The following is a 25862-nucleotide window of genomic DNA, read 5'->3' on the forward strand; positions in this document are numbered from 1 at the left end:
ATCCCCAAATGAACTGCTTGAGCTTCTCCTCCTCGAACTTTCCCAATTGTTGAGCTAATGTGATCACCTTGTTGGAGTAAGTGAGCGTAAGGGAACCGTTCTAAGTGAGTTTGTAGAACTCATCTTCTAGATTTGTCATGTACTGCGGAGGGAGAAACCTGGTCTTCAAATCAGACACAAAGGTGTCCCCATCATAGTCCAATAAGCCAGTGTAAGGCTCTATATGCAAATGGGACCAATGTTGCCACCAAGTGACTGCATCACCAGTGAGGTGTGGAACCGCCGCCAGATGGACTTTGTCTTGGGTTTCTGTGATTTTTGAAAGAGGAAAGTGGGCAACAAAGTTGTGAATAAACTGAGTCACAACTGAATGGTCGTACTTGGTGAAGTTCGGTGAGGCACGGATAACTGTTGTCGAGGCTATGTCTGGGGTTGTGGAGGATTGAATAGGATGGAAAGAAGTTACCAGAGTCTAGAGTGCCTGTTGGAACTGGTCCCTCAAGTCTTCTCGGGCCTGTTGCTCGTGGTATGCCTTCGCATGGAGCTCCGCCCGCAATCGCTCCTCTTTGGCCTTGCGTTTGGCTTTCTCTGCCACCACAAGGTGGTTCCAAACGTAGTGAACGATATGTTTAAAACGTTTGGAAAACGTGCTGAAAAGACTCCAAACGTAGTGAACGCTGTCCCCGATATATAAATATACAAAATTTATAGTTTACTTATAAAATTTTAAAATATAAAGTTTGAAGATTCATCAATGAACATTAGAGCACTTACTAATACTATACAACCTTTAGTTTCAATTTTGCGAGATGGAGAGAGAGAGAGAGAGAGAGAGAGACTTAAGCGCTGCATAGAGACACCCGCAGGAGAAGACTTGAGCGCCGCACAGAGGCTGCCACATGCACGTAAGGAAAAGCCCAAAAAAAAAAAGACGTTGACTTGTGTCCATTTTTTTAACCTATAAAATCAAAAGTGCACATTCACTACGTTTCCAAACGTTTGGAACGTTTGGATTACATCCAAACGTAGTTTGGATGCAACTATGCTCTGCCAGCTGTTTGGCTAGTCTTACTTCACGGTCTCACTCTTCCTTTTCAGTCATCCATCGACATCATTGTTCCATTGAGGAACTTTGCTCTTTAGGTGTCTCCTGTTGGGCCAAGGTTGCCTGTAATTCTGCCAGTTTTTTTTCCATCTGCACTCTTTCAAGTCTAATCTGGAGTTGCCTTATCTGCTCCTTTAGCTTCTAGGTATCTTCGTCTTCTTTTTGCGGAAGCATTTCTTCGACTAGTTTTTCTTCTTTAGTGGTGTCTTCAATGGTTTTTCCTGATCTCAGCTCAGCTTTACCATCCAACAGATGCCCTCACCCTAGGTTGCCTGGTTGAATCACGTCCCAAGCTCTGATACCAATGTAGCATGCATTGAGCTAGGACCGTGTGAAACAACAAGCCTTTCTTTAAACATGAGTTTAGTGAGTCTTTAGCAATCCTTTAAAACACCATACATGAATCTGAAAGTAGAGACGACACCAGATGGGGTCCCGAATCACCCACAAAAGGGCCCCCCTTGCAAGCAAGAGTATTTCCTTTATTTCTTCTTCTGGAGAACTGTAAACAAGCTAAATTGTGTCCACAAGACAGAGCAAACAAACTGACGGACCAACTGCCACAAACGCAAGGACAAAGCGACCAAACGCTCGTCGCTGGGCAAAACTGTGCATAAGCTTTAGGCGACTTTGAAGCTATCTTCGAGAGAAATACACTGGCCCGACTCCGAGGAAAGGTGTGCTGAAAACTCTTGAAGAGACTGAGCTTCTTTGCCTTGGGCTGAGAGCACAAGTAGGGCTGTAATTATGCACAGACACAAGCCTAAGCATACATGCTTGACTTCTGATGTTAATCTCTGATTTCTGACTGATGTTTTTGGGACTGAATATGCCTTGCCTATTTATATGACTCTAGGGTGCAGGTCAGCTGCCCCTACAACCTGTCGGCTAGTAGAAATTGGCCACAACTGGCACTAAATGCCAGTCGACTGCAGTATTATGCTCATGACTAGCATTAATTGAACTGAGTCGGATGGCTGGTTGGCTCATCGGCTGGCTGCCTGACCTGGCCGACAGAGCCCCAAGTCTACATGGACTTGGCCGACAGCCTGCACAAGCCATAAGGCCTCTTGCATTGTCTTCAAAGGTGGCTAGGGAGTTGGCTTACTCCCTTACAAGGCTATCCCACCTTGGGGCTGGCCTTAACGCTGGCCCCCTTTCAATGTGCAATGTACTATATGTCCTACATGCATCTACTGCTATGGTTGACATTTACATGCTCCTGAATGATGAACACTTGCTGAATTCTCCACAATGGGTTAAGAGGACTAACCTGACACCCTAAGGCTAGGAGACTCACCTATGTAGCTCGTGCTTGACATGTCCTGGACTTGGACTAGGCTCACAAAGGGGTCACGGCATGCAACAAATAAATCCTAAAAGGTACTACTTCTGTACATGATTCTTGCACTGTTGATGAGCTAGTGTGTCACCATGTACCACAGTGCATGGGTGCACATGACATGGACTAGGGCTCACAAGGGACCAGTTACCACTCCAGGACCTGCACCTGCTGTACAAATATGTCCACGTGGCATCCAAGTGCGGGCGTGACACGGTAGAGGAGGTCCTTTGAGCGATTCATCGTCAAATGTCCCAGACAAAGTTGGATGCACCCATTGGTTCAAAGGATTAGGGTTCGGAAATTATCAAAAGACTATGTAACTGTGCTACTCTTTGATGGATGATAGATTTCCTCATCGCATATGAGACTTGAGTTATTCTAGGGCCTTTTCCAATTTGGACCATACTTAATGTGCACTGGTAAGAGCTTGGATGGCTGGTGAGACCTCCTTTGTAATGGTCCGTCCAAGCCTTGAATGCGCCTTCGAATTACAATCCTCCGAGTCTTGTAATGGGAGGGTATCTTCCAGCAAGAGATTGGGTCCTGGGACTAACTATTAGTGGTCGCCACTTGTAGATGGTCACAGTTGTTGCCGCCATGAAGGACACCATTGATCAAACTCTTAAGAGAGTAAGGTCCCTACATCTTAATTACTTTAACCTTAAAGAAAAAAATGTTTCGCTGTTTTCTGGCAGGAGATGAAATATGGATGCCCTGAAAATAGTGTAGGCATCAGCAGCCTATCTAGTCCCTTAACAAGCAATGGGGCAATTTGTGGTCAGACAAATACAATCCATAACAAAACTGTAAGCAGCACAAGCCAAACATGAGAGTGTATCAATGTGCCTACCATGCTCTGAGACTGTGGTCTACAACTAACTGAAAGGGTTGACTTATAGCATAGCATGCACATTCATCACTGTGTCCAACTATTTAGGAAGCTAAAATTGCAAATAGTAAACCAGTGTTGGTAAACTTCAAATGGCTTTTACAGATTGCTTTACAATTAGATTTAGAGAAAATACTCATACAAGAGCCTTTATAGCAGCTTGAGCACAGAAGGACTATTATGTGGCACATCGAAACAATCTCCTTATTATCAACCTAGAAAAAGTATCCTTCATATGTGAAGAAGAAGTTAGAAATGACCTGGGGCAGGGACCGCAGTTACAGTGCTACACAACGCGCAGCGTACATTAGCAGCTCCTTGAGGAAAGACAAGAAGTGTTCTGCAGCCATTGCATACAAGCTGTCCTGGTGTTCCTCCTGAATGAACTAACGACTCTTTAGACAATGATTGATGCAAGTAAGCAACATGACAGGACAGACAAAGTAAGTGGACAAACAAAAACACCTAGAGAAGGGTACTCAGCAAACACTCAACTACTCCACCTCAAGCATGCACACCAAATCCACTTCAATTAGAGTTACCCCATTTCTTTTACTATCTACATTCATGCAGATCTAAACCTTAAGGGTGTGTTTCCATACTACCCTTTTATCTTTATGGGAATCTTGCAGCCTGTACAGCTTAAACAGGCAATCTCGCCCATCAAAGCCCATGCCCGACCAACAGGCAAAGGATTGTTTGTAAAGACCCAAATGTCCAGAGTATTTATGCAATGCCGGTCCTTATAGTATTGAGATGTGTCTGCCGGCATATGGGAGACAGTGTCAACTACAGTGTGATGTTATGATGTCGTCAACTACGTTATGGGGGTCCCAGACCTTACACAAAAGGGGAGTTTCACTAAACAAACAGCGAGCACACCGCGTAGTTAACCCAGATGATGTTACAATTGTGATAGGCCTGTCAAGTTGTGATAGGGGGGAAGGTCAGAAATGTAGCTGAGGCAAAGTAAACTAATTTATTACAGCAATAAAACACCAACAGACATAAAATTTTCCGTCCTTACCAGGGGGGGGAGGTGCCATTTGGGGCTGAGAGGCCAACAACGCTGCTGATCGACACGCTGCTCTCCTTCTGCAGTTTCCCAAAAGAGACCTTAGCTTCCCGCAGGCCTTGATGAAACCCTAGATTAGTCCTTTCTGAAACGCTAACTTCCACAGGCAATCCCGGCTTATTGTTTTAAAACAATTGAGCAAGCAATCAGCCACGGCGATGGCGACGGCGACGGCGACGGTTAAGGAACAGCAAATGAGAAGTCGCAGCGTACTAATATGGCTGTAGCTATGGAGAGCAAGAGTGCTCCTGACGTTCTGTAATCGAGAAAAGCGATGTGGCTCTATGGAAGAGTGCTCCTGACGTTCTGTAATAGAGAAGATTGCTAACCATGGTTACATAAACCCTCACGCTACCGCGGTCAGTACGACCTATGACTGCTCTCCGTGACCGCGGTTAGTATGAGAGAGAGAGAGAGAGAGAGAGAGAGAGAGAGAGCCACAATGTATGCAAGAGAGGTATGTGTGTGTGGAGAGAGAGAAAAGTGTCACGAGACATGTCTATTTGCATGAGAGAGAGAGAGAGAGAGAGCGCAAGGGGGGTTGGGAAGAAAGGGTCACAAGCGCGCTCTCCACAAGAGACCGATAATTTATCATCAATATATAGATAGAAAATATTAATAGGGACGGAAGGAGAAAGGGTCACAAGACTCTGTAATCTCTCTCTCTCTCTCTCTCTATATATATATATATATGGGTTCAAAGAGTAGGTAGACCAATTAGAGTAGCAAGTGGAAACTATGCTTTGTGCATACAAATTAGGCACCACTCTTGAGCTATTCTATTTGCACTCCCAAAAAGCCTCATTTGTAAAGAATATACTTAATTTATCCATTTTTAAATGTAAAGGCATACAATATATCCTCACAAGGAGTTGCTTTTAATCATGATAGAGAGATAGAGAGAGACTCTGTGTGTGTGTGTGTGTGTGTGTGTGTGTGTTGATGAGACCATTCTCCTCTCCAAGACTGGATGACATCAAAGCCATTACAATTTAAATAAAAGGTAGATATGATTTTAGCTAATATTAGAGAGACAGAGAGAGACTCTATGTGTGTGTGTGTGTGTGTGTGTGTGTGTGTGTGTGTGTGTTGATGAGACCATTCTCCTCTCCAAGACTGGATGACATCAAAGCCATTTTAGCTAATATTATTATGGCACCAAAATGATGGTTTACTATTAATTAATTAGTTACAAAGGAGCAAAGTGATGGGACCTTCGGCAAAAGACTTTAGATAAAAGATTTAAAAATTTTTGATGGGACCTTAGACAAAAAGACGCTTTTAGAGTATTCGCGCAAATAATTTTATTTTCTTTTTCTTTTGTTCTTCCCAGTCTACTAGACAGCTTGCGCCAACGAGGAGAGAGAGAGAATAGAGGGGCCATGGGGGGGGTGGGGCTATGTGCAAAGAGTGAGGGAGGGTGTGGTGCTAAGCAGAGAGCGAGGGAGGGTGTGGGGCAAAGTAGATAGAAACATGGAGAGAGGGAGGGAGGGAGTGGGGTAGCATAGAGAGCAGCCTTAGTACTATTAAGGTTTAACCTCAATACTATTAATTGGGCACTAATTAATTGATATCTCCAGTAGTCTGAATAGGGGTAGTAATTGTAATCCCTTTATATCTCTAGAGCTATAAAGGGATTGCAATGAAGAATCGCCCTTATAGAGAATTAATGTTAACCGTAAAGGGATTCCAATGAAGAGAATTATAATGACATGTTTTGATGGAGTGTAGACCTTATCCTTATTTTTGAAACCTTATGCATTTGAGATAAAGGGCCCTATCTTTATGGCATGGCATTCTCTAGCATTGCCCCTTTTCATGAAATGCTTATAAGAACTAGAATTCACTTTCAAAGTTTACAACAATCCACAACAAAAATTCATAATGTTTAGAATAGCGCGTTTTTGGGATCTTTAAAAGATTTCTAGTAGTTATCCACAACTTCTGAAGCTATGATATTTTTCCAAGAAATAGGAGTAATAAGAAACAATGTAGCTAATATGCTAGTGGGAAATATTACTATGAGCACCTTGTTCAAAATCTCTTCGTCTACTCCACTCGGCTCCAAAATAATTAAAAAATAGCATAATACAAGGGTTTGAACAAATTAAGATTAAAACTTTGACGTACTCACCAAGTAAAGTTCATTCAATGTGATCGTTCCATGCTTGTTTATAAAACACCCACACACATGTGCAAATATGCAATACACTTGAGAACCTACACACATCCATAAACACCCACACACATGTGCAAATACGCAATACACTTAAAAACCTACACACGCACACATCACGGGACCCATAAACACATGCACATACATCTACAATTTCTTGTCACTCATGCACGAGAGAGAGAGAGAGAGAGAGAGAGAGAGAGAGAGAGGGGGGAGGGGTATGGGAAGGCCTTAGCAAACTCATTAAAAAGCTCTATTAAGGTTGGAGCAAGGGTTGTGTAGCCATGATTAGTTGCATTTAGAAGTGTGTCTATGTAGGGTTACCATATTAATGAGAGGGAGCATGCTAATTTCCTTTTTAGGAAGCAAAGTTAAAATTCTTCAAAGTTTAGAATTTTTTGTTTTCTTTTTGCAATTCTTACAACTAATGAGATGCATGTGGTCCTTCTTTGTTTGTTTAGCTTATGAGAAATGAAAGTTGAAGTCTTCATAGCCGATATAATGTTTTATATTCCTCATCATACAATTCATTTTGGCTTCTAGACCTGTCTTGATGGACTTGATTACACATAGAAAGTTCTGTTGAGTTATAGTGAGAAGTGCATGGCTAAGAAGCAAGGCTTTCTCTATTACTGTAGAAAGAGTATCTATTGGGGCTATAGCTAATTAGACAAGCTAAAGCTATAGAGTGGGTCAGGGTGAGAGAAAGAGGTCATGTAGGTGTGAACACACCCCAAATAAAGTGGGTATGTAGGTGGAAAAGGGATCTAGGGTTGGCCCAACCCTAGCCCTTAGTGAACCCTATATAAAGGGTAGGAGGCTTCACTTTTTGTAACACAAGTAACACAACACTTGAAGGTGAAGGTTAAGCCAACTTTGGAGTGGCTGAAATAGAAGGTAATATAGAAGCTTTCTATAGTGGCTGAAATAGAAGGTAATATAGAAGCTTTCTATAGATCTTGTGTTCTTGCTCTCTCGCATATATGTTGCTCTATCTTGCCATCAACTATTGCTTTCGTTGTGCATACTCCCCATAATTTTGACATGGTATCAGAGCCTTGCAAAGGCTAAGTTCCCCTTCAATCCCCTTTTCTTTTTCTCTCTCACTATCATAAGCCATTCACATCCTCATCAAGAAGGATGGTGGTACAAGAAGGTGAGCAGCAAAAAGGCATCAAGAAGTGTGAGATCCCACTGCCCCCTCAGCGCACCGGATTCCCGGATGGTGGCAGCGGAAGTAGCTTCCTCTTGCGCGAGGCAGGGTTTCTCACTCGGGGCCTCGCCCTCGAATGTCCAGGGACTAAGCTGGTGGTCATTCCGAAAACCAAAACTGGGAAAAATTCCCATGCCCGGAAAGCGGGGACGATTCCACCATTTTGAATTTCTTAACGAATTTTTCTAACGAAGTCAAGACTGATCTAACCTTCATCTGAATAAACCAGATAGAAGGGAAACTATAATAGACTTAACTTGAAGGAATCAACGCTTTTTTCCTAGTTGAATTAGGCACAGCCATTGATCTATTCATTTGAGAAGTCTTCAGGTTATTATTTAACTATTCGAGTTCTAAGCATAATCTTATTAATCAATTTTATTATTAAAACTCTACTGATTCTAGCCTAACCCCATCCGGCCCATGGGTTAGCCACCGCCCAACCACTGGAATAGTAGAACCAGACAAGTACTCACCCACCCATAATTGAAAGCCTTTCTTAACTTTTGCTTTAGAATGCAGATACTCACACACTCCTCTTTAAACTTTAATTTATAAAACAATCCATTGACAAACAATTACTGGGTACAGATATCACAACTCAAAATTTCCATTCAATCCTTGTTTCTCACAAAACAGTATCTCTAGACTCTCCGTTGAGACCAACAGGTCAGCCAACGAGATCTAGTAAAACAGATTACATTAAGTTTCTCGTCATCTTACATATATATCTTCCATGACATACGCATGGGTGTCCTCGACACCGTGAGCCCGTGCATCGCCTGGTCAGAACCCTCCAGGATCCTCCTTAGGTGTCCTGGCACTTCACTCAGGGACCGCTTCGTCGGCTCTCGCCCATCGTACCGGAAGCACACCATTTTACACCATACTCAGGCTGGTCAAGACCTAGGCACGTTTTTGCCGCGTGAGCCGTCCTTTGAACACTCCCCGCCAGCTGTTGCAACCGAACTTCCCTTAGAAAACACATATACCAAATGCTCCCTCCAGCATTCTGGCGTAAGACAGTCCTGTAAGAAAACAGGTTTTCTATGCAAGTTTTCAATTTTGATTTTCTTTTGAATGCAATGAGTATATCTTAATTTCGTATCCCAAGACTTCTAGATCACAGGTCTGAATTCCCAAGCAGAATTCCTCGAATTCTGAATTCTTGATCCTCAGATCTAAATCAAAGGTCTCAACTTAGTTTCAGATTCAATGGGTGATTTGAGTGTAGATTATTGAACTGGTCACATCGTCTATTCTTGAAACTGACAAAGGAGTTAAGTCTTGGTCATAGTTTGATTCAGGGTTTGAGTCTGGAAAGGTTCTCCTTGATCTATCTTTCTCGAAAGTAATAATTCAATTACTACTTTGCTGAATTCAAAACTAAACACGAATTCCTATGAGGAATAAATTAGTCATTTATCTAAAATTTCGACTTCGATAGTTTTTCTGAATTTTCTCATTACCATCCTAGAGAATATGAAACGGTAAAATTTTTTTTCACATAGTATTTACTTAATTTATTTACCCATATTCATGGGATTTAAACAAGGATTAAAGAGAACTCTTATTTTGATATAAAAATGCTGTATGCATCTATTTATGCATAAAAATCCATTTTGATGAAAGTAACACTTTTATAATAAAAAAATTCTTTTATGTATCATTTTATGCATAAAAATCAATAATGATAAAAGTAACACTTTTATAATAAAAAATATTCTTTTATGCATCTATTTATGCATAAAAATATATTTTGATGAAAGTAACACTTTTATAATAAAAAAATATATTCTTTTATGCATCTATTTATGCATAAAAATCAATAATGATGAAAGTAACACTTTTCTAATAAAAAATATTCTTTTATGCATCTACTTATGCATAAAAATCCATTTTGATGAAAGTAACACTTTTATAATTAAAAAAATATTCTTTTATGCATCTATTTATGCATAAAAATCAATATTGATGAAAGTAACACTTTTATAATAAAAAATATTCTTTTATGCATCTATTTATGCATAAAAATCAATATTGATCAAAGTAGCACTTTTGTAATTAAAAAGAATAACCAATATGCATCTTTCTATGCATAGAATTTATATCTAATGAAAATCACTCTTTTATAATAAAAAAATAACCAATATGCATCTTTCTATGCATAGAATTTATATCTTATGAAAATCACTCTTTTATTTAAAAAAAACCCAATATGCATCTTTCTATGCATAGAATTTATATCTAATGGAAATAACACTTAGAATAAATATATTTCTACTATGCATTTTTCTATGCATAGAATGAAAATGACACTTTTAGAATACACAAACGATAGGGATTATTCTTTTAGAATAATAAAAGATGAAACTTATTTCACAAAATTTTAGAAAATTTCACCATAACCTCCTTTGTATGGCTGACCATTTTTTAAATTTTTCTATCTTAAAATTACTTAAAAATTATCCCCAAATGGTTTTAAGCACTCACTCTAAACTAATCAATTTTCACTTTTTAATAAAGAAACAATATGAAAAGTTTAATTCCAATAATTAGATTACTTAACTAGGATAGAGAAGGGCTGATTTTAAGAATGAGAGAGGGGGAAAGCCTTTCCAACAAGGCATAGCATCCATTTATCGTTTCAAACAAAACAAAAATTAGAAAACCATTAAAATAATAAAGAAAAATATAAGATTTCTAACTTACATGAATTCTAAGAGCTTTCCTTTGGCTTGATGGTTTGAGGGATCTACTCTTGTTTGCAACAAGAGTGGCCACCAAATCTTTAGAAGAGGGAAAGGTAAAAAACTAGTGAATTATTAAGAAATTCACTATTCTTGGCTCTTGGGAGGAGTAGAGTAACAGTGCATAAAGCACTATTAAGCTTCAACAAAGGGGGAGACTTCTATTTATAGGAAAAAGTGAGCTTCTAACCAAGCAAACTGATTCTAGAATTTTATAGATCAGTTTGGTCAATTTTTGACCATTTTTAGGTCAGTTTAGCTTACTTTTTGGAACTAGACTTGAATTAGGAGAGAGGAGAGATGAAATATCTCAATTTTTGATAATTTCAAACTCCACCACACATGTGAAATAGGCGCCTCCTTCATGGGGGGAGGGGGGGAACTCCCATTGTGAGGTGTCAAAAATCCATTTTTTTAGTATTTCCTTTTGGTCCTTAGTCCACTCTTCATCTTGTGTGAGTATTTACTCATTTTTGGGGGGATTTTCTTTATTTCTTCTATTTATCTTCTCCACACATTTGGATGAATTTGATTGGTCCCTCAAAACCTTAACTTACAATTTTCAGAAAATCTGGACCCCTAGGATAAGGCCTCTTGAACAGATTATACTTGATTTCTAATGCACCTTCTGAAAATCTTTTTAAGCTTCTATTTCGGGGAAACTTATTTTAATAAGAAGAGATATTTTTCCATCCAAAAATATTAAAAATCTCAATAATCTCTCTCTAGAACATTTTCTCTCTCTAGGCCAAAACAGGTAGAAACAAGATCTTTTATATTTCTGAAGAGGGATTTGATTACAGGGGAAGATGCTGGATATCTTGAGAGGCTGGGGAGGAATCTTACATTCTCTCCCACTTGAAAAATGCGAGATGTTCTCAAGGGGTGATCTCGTAAACAATTCGGCTTCTTTCTCCCAGGTGGCATCTTCAAAAGGATAGAACTTCCATTTGACCAATAATTCTCTCAGAATTCTATTCCTGAGAACCTTTTCTTCAACATCAAGGATTTCTTCAGGTTGGAGTTCCATCTGCCCTTGGGTTGAAGAAGTTAAGATTTCGTCATCAAACACATGATTCAGGCTTGGTATATACTTTTTAAGAAGGCTGACATGAAATACATTATGTACTTTGAGAGATGAGGAGGCAGAAGAAGCTCGTAGGCTAAGTCACCTACTTTCTTTGTAATCAGATATGGCCCACAATATCTGGGGGATAACTTCTTGTACTTCCCAAGAGATAGAGAACTTCTTTTGGGACGTACTCGAATGAAGACCATATCTGCTTCTTCGAATTCTCTGTCTGTCCTTTTCTTATCTGCATACTGCTTCTGTCTATCCTGGGCAGCTTTTATATCTTTGCGAATTGACTGCATATGCTACTTCATGTCATCAAGCATCTGTCTGGATATCTCGACCCTAATCAATGGGTCGGACTAAGTTAATGAAGTTAAGCAATCTTATCCATACAAAGCTTTGAAAGGGCTCATCCTAATACTTCTGTGATGATAAGAAGCATTGTAGGCTAACTCGACTAGGTGCAGATAGCTTAGCCACTTCTTGGGTTTCCTGCCCAAGCACGACCGAAGTATATCTTCGATTACTTGGTTCACCCTTTTAGTTTGACCATCGGTCTTGGGGTGGCAAGCTGTGCTGAGATCCAAGACAGTTCCTACTGCTTCCAAAAATGCAGTCCAGAATCTTGATGTGAATTTGGGATCTCGATCACTTACTATTCTTCTGGGTAGGCCATGCAATCTAAAGATTTCTTTGAGGAACACTGTGGCCACATCCACTGCAGTGTAGGTTTCTTTTACTCTGGAATCAGATGGGCAACTTTGGTTAGTCTATCAACTACCACGAAGATGGAGTTGTAACCTGATTGCACTGAAGGTAATCCAGTAATAAAATCCATACTGATGCATTTCCACGTCATCTGGGGGATGTCTAATGGATGTAACTTCCCAGGCATTTTTACTCTCTCAGCCTTGACTTTCTGACAAGTCAGACATTGACGTACATGATTAAGCACATCCTTTTTTAGACCAGGCCAAAAGAAGCTTTTCTTCACAGACATGTAGGTTTTGATGAAACCTGGATGTCCTCCAATAAGGCTGTCATGGGCTTCATTCAGAATTTGACCCTTAGTTCCCTCATCATTGGGAATGCATAGCCTTCGATTATAATACATAATTCCATCATCCAGGCTGTACCCTAAAACTCGGTTCAACTCCTGTGGAGTTTTGCTTTCCTGCATAAGTAGGGTAGCAATAGGGCCAAAGAATCTATCCTACATGATCTTCTCTCTTACTTTAATAATCAAAGGATTTGACAATATAGTAATTGCAAGCAAGGAGGCTTTTCTGCTGAGGGCATTTGCTACCACATTTTCTTTACCTGGGCGGTACTTGATTTTAAAATCAAACTCCTGCAGGGTCTACATCCACCTTCTTTGGTGCAAGTTCAGATCCTTTTGAGTGAAGATCCACTTTAAGCTCTGATGATCTGTCATCAAAGTGAATCTTGGTAATGTCTCCACAACTTCAGGGCATATACTACTGAAAGTAGTTCTAGGTCGTGGACAACATAATTCCTCTCATGCGTTCTGAGTTTTCGGGATTCATAGGCCACTGCATGAGTGCACCTCCCAGGGCAAAACCACTGGCATCAATTTTACTACCTCAAAGGGTAGAGAGAAATCTGGCAGCTTCAGAACGGGTTACCAAGGCGGTGTTCAGCTTATCTCAAAAGAACTCTGGCACCTGGTAGACCATTGAAACGGGATATTCTTCTTGAGAAGATTAATCACCAGGGGGGAAGCTATGAGAGCATACTTTGGTATAAAAATTCTATACCAACTAGTCAATCCCAAGAATCCTCTGACTTCTTTCACTGTCTTGGGTTCAGGCCAATCTATGACTGCTTGGACTTTTGCGAAAATGGGAGAAATTCCATCTTTGGATACCAGAAAGCCCAAGTATTCAACATGGTTGGCAGAGAAAGTGCATTTGCTCTTTTTTGCAAAGAGTTGGTGCTTCCTTAGAATCTCAAGAACTTTTCTGACATCAGCTTCACGGTCAGCTGCATTCTTTGAGTAAATCAGAATAGCATCAAAGAAAACAAGAATAAAATCATCCAAGTATTCTTTGAGAATGTCTTGCATTAATCGATTGAATGTAGCTGGGGCATTTGTCAATCCAAACGGCATGACAGTGAATTCATAATGCCCATACTGAGTATTGATGGGCTGTCTTCGGGATATCTTGCTCATTAATCCTGATCTGATAATACCCTGATTTGAGATCTATCTTTGTGAAGATCTGGGCTCCACTTAGCCTGTCTAGAAGCTCATCAATTCTAGGGATAGGATACTTATTCTACTGATTGAGACCTCTATAGTCCACACAGAGTCTTAGCGTTCCATCTTTCTTTTTCTGAAAGAGAAGTGGCGCACCCCAAGGTGAAACATTGGGTCTTACAAACCCTTGTTCCAACAGCTGTGTAAGCTGTTCCTTGAGTTCGATGGCTTCAGGAACTGGCATTTTGTACGTGCGCAAGGCTACTGGTTGAGCTCCGGGGGTCAATTCTATCACATGATCTACTTCCCGAATTGGGGGCATCTCTGTTAGCTCTGTTGGGAATAAATCATCATAATCACTTAACCATTCAGGTTCTTTAGCTTTTAACTTTGAGTCTACCGGATTCATTTTGACAAGATAAATGCGCTGCTTCTTTCTAAGCCCTTTTAGTAACTTAGAAGCCTTTACTAACTCTCCAGGCTTGGGGATCCTGAAATTCCGGTTCCTCGAACTTTGTTTTTGTGAAGGTCACAGAAGGAAATGGTTCCATTATGACAGTGAATGTCAGCTTGATTTTTATGGAGCCAATCCATTCCAAGGATCCCGTCAAAAACTCCCGAAGGTATAACTCTGAACTGGCAGTCAGTTAAATTTCCATCTAGATTGAACTGAATACGATCCGTCTCAACGTGAGTGAAAAGGATCTTCCCACAACTTGCATAGGTTTCCCTGATTTCTGCTAGCTTACGCAAGCATCCAGGGGAAATGAAAGAATGAGTACTGCCCGAATCAATCAAAAGCTTAAAAGGCTTACCCTGATACTTAGCTGGAGTATGAATGATGCGAAATTGGCGATTTGGCCCTTGGTTTTCAATTGCAGCATAAATCTGTCTTCTTTCCTCTTCCACTACTTTTGCAATTGTGACTGCTCTGGCTGCTGTAGTCTGAGGCGGAACTCTTTCTCTTTGGTTGCCCCAGTTCTGGGAAGGAGTTCTGAGGCTACTCTGGACAGAGGCAGATGGCTCAGCTGGAGTTCTCCTGGGATTTTCCTGATTTGGGCGAGATGGATCTTGATTTGACTGATAGGAAGGGGTTGGTTTGTGCACTCTAGGTCCTTGACTTCCCTGTCCCCTTGACATGGCAGGAGTCGGGCAGTCTTTTAGCTGGTGACCAAAACCCTGACATCCAAAACACCGGTTCTCACTTCTGAGCTCATCCCTCTGAATCCTTGAAATAGGTGGGGCTCCCGAGAAAGTACTTCTGAGCTCATCCCTCTGAATCCTTGAAATAGGTGGGGCTCCCGAGAAAGTATTATGAATTAATTATTCTAACCAATGTGATTAATGCTTATGAGAGTAATGGGTGTTGAGCAGTGCAAGGGTCTTCCTTCACTTTTGAATCTTCTCGCATCCTGATTCTGAATTGGGCCTTGCTGCCTCTTTGGGGAAGGAAAGTTTGAAGTACTTCTCGGGGTTTGGAATCTTTTAGAGTTAGAGGGTGCAGGCTTTGGTGGGACCTTAACAACAAAGGCTTTGGCAAAGTCCTTTGCCATTCTTACTGCTTTGACCATTGAGACAGGTTTGGCATTCTTTACTAGAGTTGTTGCAAGATCAGGGTATCCAGTTTTATTCAGTTTATGCTGGACTGGGACAATGCTTGGAGAGCAAATTTTGGGGGGCAAGGTACTTAAAATGAGATCAAGCAAATAATAGAAAATACGCTTGCCCTTAAATTAACCCAATATAACTTAAATTAATATAAATTAGTCTAATTAATTAAAATTAATCAAAAATATGATGAAATGATAAACAAATGATCTTTCCATACTTAGAGTGATCCAATTTATTTTTCCATAGATGCGCCATTATAAGTACAATAGTCCCATTAGGTTTTAGATGATTCACATCAAAAATATAATTTTACTAATTAGATTATTGATATTTGCAGGCCTTCTGATAGTCTGGAAGAATTTTGAAAAAGAGATCATTAAAAATCCAACCACTGGATTTGCAATTTTTACTAACCACCACATTCTACTAATGTCTCAGTAGCTACCCACTCTTTTGATCTACAAGATTGAGGATTTTAAGTGGTAGCTATTGTGGGTACAAAAAGTGGCATATATTATAACACTTTAAAGACCTTGAAACATTTAAAGAAAATAGATAGATATCTTAAAATTTTCTCAAAAAATCAAGTTAAGCTCCATATTATGTGAAGATCTAAGGTACAAAGTGGGAATCTCATATGAGTTTATATGTAAAAGATATTAGCATTTTATGGAATCAGTTCAAATTTGGGACAGGGTGTATTGACTCTGTACCTAAGAAAATGAGGACTTTTGAATATCTAATGCTTAATCAAATTATGCAACTATATTACCAACTTTGAATATGATGTTCCAGCAAAAGAACTTGAAACGAAATTCCTTCATTTACTAGGAGAGTGTTAACCTATGACGGACATTGAGACGTACTATGTTTTACGTCATTAATTTAAATATTCTGAGTCATGGGCCGGGCTTGTCGGCACCATATGTTAAGGATGAAGAGATTGGGTGATCGCCGATGAGAGGCGCACCTTGAATATTAGTAGGATAAGGGTTAGGATTGGTCGGCCATGTATGGGCGCCCAAGTGTGAACGGCCAAGTCACCTATAAGAGTCAAATGTAACCCTAAAATCCTCATTCTCATGTGTTGTGAATACAAGAGTGCTCTTGCCTTATCTCCTTGGTTTCCTTCTCTTGCGTGTGTGTGAGAGAGAGAGAGAGAGAGAGAGTGAGAGAGCGATCGAGCACTGTGTAGCGGCACGGTGGCGGAGAGGCGGTAGAGCGGCGATGGCGGCTCCTCCTTCACTGCTGCGACGCGGGAATCCTTCACGGCGGCGGTTAGAGCGGTGAGTGACACACCCCTGCATTCTGTTTGAGCTTTCTTCCCTGGTTGTATGCTTGCAGCCATTCGTGACTCGCATACGGTGTCCGGCAAGTCCCCAGCTATGACCTGTGCGACAAAAGCACACATTTTTGGCGCCGCTGCCGGGGAGTTGCCCTGCACCAAGCTCCAGTTTGCAGCTCGGGCTGCTGCGTGAAGCTTAATTTACACTGTAGGAAAGGCGTCTGTGTCTGCTGCGTGAAGCTTAATTTACACTGTAGGAAAGGCGTCTGTGTGTTTGTTGTTGAGGTGTTTCTGTGTTTTGCAATCTGTTTCTGCAATTTGTCTTCTGCATCTCTGTTTCTTTTGTTATTTTTCCGCGCCGCGTATGGGCGTACGTTCTGTTCTCTAGTTTCCTGCGTGTGAGGGGGGATTTCTAAATCCCCAAACCAGCGCTGTGTGCGAACTGCGCCGCGGCAAAGTCTGAACCCGAGAAAGAAACCCTAGAAAACTTATCCCAAATAAAAAAAAGGAAAAAGAAAAAATTAATTTTGAAAAAAAATAAAAAAAAATAATTTTTTTAAAAACGAAAAAAACCAAACGTGTGGAGAGGAAAGATTTTTTATTTGGAGAAAAAATTTTTTGAAAAGAAAAACCCCCGGCCTCGGTCTTTTGATATATATATATAGGAGAGTGAGCCTCCATAACTTTCTTTCAAGTGAGAGCTTATGGGAAGTCGTGCCCTATATGTAGCCCACTCCCCAAGGAGTAAAGTGAGCATGTGGGATAAAGCCCTCACCCTTTCCTCCACAAGCAAATAGGCTTTTGCCCCTTCCCCTATAGGGAAACGGACTGTTTTGAGGACCACAAGAGCTCTGGATAGGCGAACACGGTGCTGTAAAGCACGCTAGGACCCTTTAAATGATACGCTCGTTTCGAGCTATCACACGCCCTAGTCCAAGTTCGACCGTAAGTAAGGGGGTCAAAAACGAGTTAAAAACGGGTTAAAAACAATCTAAAAACAAGTAAAAACGGGGTGCGAAATACCCAAGAAACCACTTGTGTGGGCTTCAAGGGTAGTCACCAACGCCCGTAGGGTAACCACGTCACATGCATCTACGTTCTGGTCGGGTGCTAGAGCTTGAGCCACTAGAAAGCGTTTCAGTTTATGCAGGCTCACACCATCCCTCCACGTTGGCATCTTGGCCTTCGGCTGGAACCCAAGGGAGTGCAACCCAAGATCCACGAATAGTGGATAGTGACTCGTCCTCTGACTCAGAAGCCATGGAAGGGCACCTTACCAAGAACCCTGAGGAGACAAGCCAAAACATGCCAGGTTGGGTCCCACAACCCAGATCTAGCATGTTTAGTCGTCTAATAGAGACCTTTAGTAGAGCTACACGCTCTGAGCATGCGACAAGCGAAGTAAATGAAGAAGGAGGGGTAGTAGATTCACCATTCACATCTTATGTAGACCCTACCTTCCCAAAGAGTGTCCATGTGGATATTCTACCCACTTCGTTTAATGAGGGCCCTACTGAGCTACTAACTTCCGATGCTCTTCCTAAAATAGAGGTCCCTAGAAGCCAATCCATAAGAAGTGACATTGCGTCCACTTCAAGAGAACCGTTTGGCACACCAAGTCTGGATGGGATATTTCTCAATGAAAATTGGGAATATGATCTACACACAGAGACTCTAACTGACCTATACACGGGTTACACATACCATGTAGGTTGGTTAGAAGTCTTACGATCTACATCTAGCGCCACTAATCTAGAAGAGCAACAGCAAATGATATGTGAGGTTATTCATAGAATTATCCAAATTGAGAGGCAAAATAGGGGAGTGAACCTAGTTTCCACTGGCCCTATGAGGTTTTTGGATACGGGCAAGGCCAAACAACCAACCCTATCATAATTGGAGACTCCCTCAGTGAGTCCCATAGACCCCTCATATGTTGTTTCGCCTGGAGTCTCAATGCAGGTTGAGCCCACGAGCAGTAACTTTAGCTTCCCAACCTTGGCTCAACTTTCCATCAGGGAATCCATAATGCCTACCCCAATGATGAGCATGACAGAAAGCGCACCTGTTACCACTGTAGTTAGTACGACACCGCTACCTAGTGGAACAGTACCTACAACAGTGCGTGCTAATGCCTATCAACCCTATGTACCTATCGCTACTCATGCTCATGTAGCTCCTACGCCTCTTAGTATGCCAATGGCGTATACTCCACGACCGCCTTATCACAACCCTTATCCAAGAGGAGCCAGGCCTACTCACATATCATATCCTACGTCATTTGCCAACATACTCAGACCAACGCCAACTCCTATCAGACAGGCTATCCCAGAAGTGCCTCCACCAGCTATGCCTGCTCACCTAGGTGATCTCGCAACATTTGCTCAGACGATCGGACGATCTATTGCGGAAAACATGCGGGGCATGCCTGAGAGAGAACCCAGAAGTAAGGCGGTACAAGTGGTCAAGCTCACTCAAAACTTCAGTGGTGGTAACGAGGATGTCAGGAAGCACATGGAAGTCTTTGAACACGTGTGTGATTCCTTGGAAGAGCACAATGAGCTGCATAAGTGTAAAGCCTTAGGCTTAACCTTGAGTGGGAAGACCGGAGATTGGAATCGAACCTTAAGGGTTGAAGAGCGCACTCACTACCCCACTCTCAAGAGATTGTTCTTGAAAGAATACATACGTGAGGGTGTGCTTTGGGGAGTAGCATCTCAACTCCAAAAAGCTGAACACGAGGAAGGGGAGTAAGTGAGAGACTTTATAAGTCGATTGAAGCATCTAAATTCTCGCTGCACTCTCGATGAGCGCTTCAATAATAACCAACTGCTCGATAGATTCATTCGAGGATTGCGCCACGAGGACATATACAATGGCCTAGTCATTAGAGGTCTTACAACGTGGGAAGCAGTCACTGCCAATGCAATCCAGTTAGAAGACAACTTGATGATTGCAGGTAAAAAGGTGTCTTCGGAGACAAAATCTGTTAGTTCGCAAGTATCTGGGCACGAGCCAATGACAGTAAAACCTATTGCCAAGGAGCCCAAGATATCCGAAATGTCTGTGACCAACCTTACTAAGGCTCTCCAAGAATACTTTAAGGGTAATCGAGCTCCTCAAAATAGCCATATATACCCAAGAAGAGAGCAACAATGGTGTTCGGTTTGCTTAGGACCACATAGCACGAGTGAATGTCCCACATTCAGAGTCAAATTCAATGGGAATTGCAATGCATGTGGTAAGTATGGCCATCAATCTAAAGATTGCCTAGTACTTAAGCGAATGTTGGCGAATCAGGCACCACTAGCCTGGTCAAACACACCTCAAGTACCCGCGCTAATGCCTGCACAACCTGTCGAGCAACCGTCACAACACATAGTTCCAAGGAATCCGAATGTAGTCCAGTCTGTGCCGTTACCACGGCCAGTGCTAGGACCACAATCTCCACATCCAGGATTACCCCAATAAACCAGATGGGTTGTGAGTCACATAGTGCGTGTGGGGATTATGAAGAGGAGATAGATCCCATTGCTCCATATGGGATTGATACGTTTGAAATGATTCCCCAGTACTACATGGAGGATCATTTCGGGCAAGTCAAGCCTGTATATCAAGCGGCTGCTCTTGCCACAAGAGGGCAAAACCTTAATACCTTGGCGAGGAGACCACCTCTTCAACGCTACGAGTGTGGTGGACCGCATCATGTAGCGGAGTGCCCTAATAGGCTACAGAAGATCGCTACTCAGATGCAACCAAATCAGGGGAGCACATCGGGAATGCCGTTCTCATGTAATCGTTGTGGCATAGATCATTTGATTGCTCAATGTCCACATAATCCTAATGCACCCAAGATTACGCCATTGAATTTGGTTGAGGTCACCAATGAGGCACGAGGAACCATACTTGCTGTACCCGCGAATGTAGTTACACGATCGATGCTTCAAAATCAAAACTACATTCTCGAAGAGAGGGATACTGCATCAATTGCTCGAGCAAAGAAAAAGAAAACACGGCGAAAGAGATCACTTAATGCCACGAGCTCCAAGCCCAGTTCAAAGACTAACATAGGGACAGGAGACGACCCCGTGTATATGAATGATCCTGAAGATGATTCTGATTTAATAGAAACCATGGGGACCAAAGCCACTACCTTAAGGGAGGAACCCACTTGGGAGCTCAACGAAGGAGAATCAAGCGAATACATAAATAAGGGGAAACAAAAGGAAACTTCCTCGGCCCCACAACCAAGTCAGTTAATGCCCTCTTGACCACCCAAACTGACTGAGACTCCCCAAGACAAGCCACGTGGGCCAAAAACCCTCAAGAAAAAGATTGGAACTTACCCAAACCCAGTTGAGGAGATTGAACAAGTGCAACACTTAAAGGGTTTGGTGGAAGAAACACAAAGAGAACTGGAGCCAAACACGAGAAAAATCAAAATTCCAGACATAGTGTTTCCTACGCAAGTTCAGCCTCATAGGAACCATAAACCGTTAGCTATACCGAGTATCATTCGGGAAGAAAGTGAAGATAGGACATCAGGAAGTGGGCAAACACCCTTCTTGCTGGAAAGAATATTTAGTGAAGGAATGCCTGACCCTATCGAAGAGGAAGTGATTCCATCTTCACCAGTCCCTAGTCAAGGGGCGATATCTCGAAAAGTACCATTGAATGTGTCCAAGCTAATGGATTTCATGTCCTCTGAAATCAGAACCACGATCATATCCAAATTATACGGAGATCTTGAGCTACTCTTAGCTCTTCGGGCATTTCTCAATGGAGAACTAAAGGCGGGGCTACCACAATTTGCAAATATGGATAGACTCGACACGCTTCAAGATGAAGGAAAACATTGGGATCTACAACCCAACCCAGATGAAGACTCGGTCGTTGAAATACCTGTGAACAAGTTGGGACAGTACTTTGAAGGTGACGAATCTAATGCAACCCTCCCCATTACTACCAAGGGATCAACTCTAAAGGGAATCCTTGATGGTGGTGCTGGCATGAGCATTGTGACTAAAAACTGTTGGGAATCTATGGAAAGACCTCACCTCGACGTCACAAACATAGTGGTTAAGATGGCAAACGGAACCATAGCTAAACCTATTGGAATGTTAAGGGACCTTAAGATCAAGGTCTTGGGATACAAGGTAAAACATACCTTCATTGTAATGGATTTCTCCAAGCATCCTATGTCATATCAAATGATCTTAGGACGTCCTTTCATGAGGGAAGCACAAATGGTACATGACTGGTCGAAAAACCATGTCTACCTACAATTCCAGGACGCTGTCATTCGAGTTGATCTTGAGAATGGTCGTGCGCACCCTTTAGGAAGCAAGGTTATCATCGATAATCGATCAGATACCACTATTCACTCTGCCCCATTAAGATATTGCTATACATGCAAAAAAGAGACTGATGATGGGAAAGATTCTCCTTATATGGATGTCCTACCGGGTATGACTGAGTCGGATAACGTGGATTGGGTACACCTAGCGGCAACCATAGACACATGGGGGAATAGAGGCACAAGTTGGGTAACACCTGAGGGGCAAGATATGCCACCGTTAGTATCAATAAACATGATAGGTGTTATGCACTTGACTCCTGATGGCAAGAAAGTGCCAAACTCCCCCAACACTGAAAGTAGCGAAGACTCTGACCAATGTAACTCTGAGTATGAATCTCAAGAAGAAACTGACCCTGAGCCTGATGGGGGAAATGAATCAAATATTCACCCAAATGTGGAAGCAAGGTGCTCAAGGCCTAGGACAGTGACCTCCTGCAGTTCATTCAAAAGTGAGGGGGACACAAGTGAAGATCGACCAAGTGAGTCCGAATCTGATAGAAACAAAAATCAAAAACTTGGTAAGAAGAAAACAAGACATAAGCGCCAACGCTATCGAGCTAATGTACGAACTGCAATAAACAAAGAAAGATCCACTGCAGAATGGCTTAGTTATGTAGGAGCCATTGATGCTCATCGGAAGATAGCAGATAATTGGGGACAATACCTCCAAAGTGTCATGTGGTATATTCCGCAACCTCATGACGTCGCCCAATTAGAAATCGAAGAGAAGCCGAAACTAAGTCGTACTGCAAGGAGGCGGCAAAACCAAGAGTTGGCTCAGCAGCAAAAGGAAGCGGAATTGAAAGAAAAAAGCCTGGCACAACAAGAACCAGTAGACTTACACCCCGCACCCGAGCATTTCAAATCATTCAGCACAGGGGAACGTAAAGTGGTCTACACAAAAGCCCAACGAATGCCTACCAATGGGACTAGCGGTGCCTACGATGGCCCTGCGGTAGTTAAGGAGATAGACTTAGCAGATCCGGTGAGGAGTCTAAACCAGTTTTTATTGCTCAAGACCTCACCAAGGCGGAAGAAGCTGCACTTACGAAGCTTCTTAAGGAATTCAAGGACATATTTGCTTGGACATATCATGATATGAAGGGTGTTCCACCCTCGGTGGTGTAACACACGATTCCAATGATTAGCACTGCTAAACCAGTCCAGCAACGTCCCTACCCAATGAATCCTAAGTACGCAAAGATTGTACAAGAGGAAATTGAAAAGCTTGTAAAATGTGGATTCATATATCCTATTGAGCACTCAGAATGGGTTTCTCCGATAGTCATCGTACCAAAGAAGAATGGGAAACTCAGAGTGTGCGTTGATCTCAAAAAGGTTAATGCAGCCACCAGAAGGGATCATTACCCCCTGCCATATTCTGAACATGTGCTTGAAAGAGTGGCAGGCAAGGAGGCATATAGCTTTTTAGATGGGTACTCGGGTTACAATCAGATCACAATTGCAGTCGAGGACCAAGCTAAAACAGCATTTATCACGGAGTTTGGAGTGTTTGCCTTTCGCGTCATGGCTTTTGGCTTGAGCAATGCACCTGCAACATTCCAACGATTGATAAACATGGCCTTTAAGGAATATCTAAGGGACTTCTGTGAAGCTTTCTTAGATGATCTTTGTGTTCATTCCTCTTGAGACGAGCACTTGATGTGTTTACGAAAAATATTTGAAAGGTGTAGATTATATCGCATCTCATTGAACCCTTTCAAATGCCAATTCTGGGTTAAACACGGAGTTATCTTAGGGCATATAGTGTCCAAAAATGGGATTTCCACTGACGAGAGTAAAATCAAGGTCATTCTGGAATTGCCCCCACCCACCAACTATAAGGGAGTCCAACGCTTTATGGGCCATGTTGGTTATTATCAAAGGTTTATTCTATTCTTTGTCGAGATAGCTCGACCATTGTATAAGCTTCTCATTGAGTTTATTTGGACCGAAGAATGTGACCGTGCCTATGAGCTATTAAAGAAGGCCTTGGCAAGTGCTCCAATCTTGAGAATGCCTAACTGGGATTTACTCTTCCATGTGCATATTGATGCATCAAACTTTGCTATTGGGTGTGTGTTAACTCAACCTGGAGAACACAAGCTAGACTACCCCATTAGCTTTGCCAGTCGCCAGTTGAACGATGCTGAGATGAACTACACCACTACGGAGCGAGAAGGGTTGGCAATGATATATGCAGTAAGGAAATTTCGTTATTACCTCCTTGCCACCAAGTTTGTTTTCTATGTGGATCATCAAGCATTGTTGTATCTGGTAAACAAACCATGCTCTACAGGAAGAATCACATGATGGCTATTGATTCTTCTTGAGTTTGATTTCACTGTTGTTGTGAGACCTGGCAAAAACCATGTTATGGCTGATCATCTGTCTCGCATACCTAATGGTGAGGCTCCTACGGGGGTTGATGATGACTTACCTGACACTTCCCTGTTCATGGTGGAGACAATGCCTGAATGGAGTGAGAAGATTGTTAACTTTTTGGTTAATGGCTTTCCACCCAAGGAGCTTCGTAAAGATCTAGCTCGAAAGCTAATCAAAGAATGCGAACCCTATTGCCTGATAGCCGAGACTCTTTATAAAAGAGGAAAGGATGACGTTCTTAGGCGTTGTGCCCGAGAGGATGAGTATCTATACATTTTGCAAGAGGCACATATGGACGTAGCCGGTGGTCACTCCTCAGGAGACTTAACTGTGCGAAAGATCTTACAATCAGGGTATTGGTGGCCCATTATGTTCCAAGATGCATCACTCTTTGTGAAGGGTTGCGATGAATGCCAACGATACAAGAAACCCCAACGGAAAGATCAGATGCCCCTACATCCAATCAAAGTAAACCAACCATTTGAAAAGTGGGGTTTAGACTTTGTAGGTCCAATTAGCCAGCGGCCCGAAACACACAATCTCGCTATATTATTGTGGCCACTGACTATATGACCAAATGGGCTGAAGCGAAAGCGACACGTAAGGCATATGCGAGGACAACAGCCAAGTTCCTCTTTGAAAATATAATCACACGCTTCGGTTGTCCTTTTGAACTTGTGAGCGACAATGGGACGCATTTTATAAATGACGTGATTAAGGAGCTCACAACAAATTTCATGATATCCCATCATAAATCTACTCCTTATTATCCGCAAGCGAATGGCCAAGCTGAGAGTACTAACAAGACATTAATCTCTGTTTTGACAAAGACAGTTGAAGCTCATCGCACGGATTGGGATCTAAAGCTTACGACAGCTTTATGGGCCTATCGTACTGCGTAAAAAGTGGCTATTAATTGCACACCATTCAAAATGGTATATGGCCAAGAAGCAGTCATGTCGTGGAAATTTGTCATTCCTAGTCTTCGTGTTGCTACTCAAGAGGGTTGGGATGGTAATCCCTTAGTAGAGCGACTATATATCCTTGAGCGACTAAACGAAGAAAGACAATTGGCTGTATACAATGCCCTTGTGGAGAAGGATAGAAGGAAAAAATGGTTTGATCGCCACCTAAAGGACAAGGACATCAAGGTTGGGGATAAAGTTCTGATGTATGGAGTGCATAACGAAAAGAAGAAGCTCAAGTATGCTGGTAAGGGACCGTATAGAGTATGTGAAATTACCCCGCAAGGTACCATCAGAGTGGAGACTCTCGACGGAGTTGAAACCATTGGATTCCTTAATGGGAGTAAATTCAAAAGATACTATGACTCCCTGAGCCAAGAGGAGTTACATGCAATCCATCAAAAGAAG

At 41.9% G+C, this 25862-nt stretch overlaps 1 protein-coding gene across 3 annotated transcripts in view; it reads right to left on the reverse strand.

Annotated features, from left to right (window-relative positions):
* Nucleotides 1-4835, reverse strand: part of LSD1 (LSD1 zinc finger family protein) — a 47295-nt gene extending 42460 nt beyond the window's left edge. Inside the window, exons 1-2 of one of the 3 annotated variants that reach the window (XM_086781859.1) lie at nt 4367-4832; nt 3600-3716 (exon numbers count right to left, since the gene is read on the reverse strand). In XM_086781859.1, the coding sequence (XP_086637985.1) occupies nt 3600-3716; nt 4367-4385 (136 nt within the window). In that variant the 5' untranslated portion in view covers nt 4386-4832. Of the gene's footprint in view, nt 1-3599; nt 3717-4366 lie in introns of all 3 variants that reach the window. The other 2 variants (XM_086781860.1, XM_086781861.1) reach the window with 2 other exon arrangements.
* Between the last annotated feature and the right edge of the window lie 21027 nt (nt 4836-25862).

The sequence above is a fragment of the Cibotium barometz genome, chromosome 43 (assembly GCF_041138505.1).
Source record: "Cibotium barometz isolate CiBa-2024 chromosome 43, ASM4113850v1, whole genome shotgun sequence".
Classification (NCBI taxonomy): domain Eukaryota; kingdom Viridiplantae; phylum Streptophyta; class Polypodiopsida; order Cyatheales; family Cibotiaceae; genus Cibotium; species Cibotium barometz.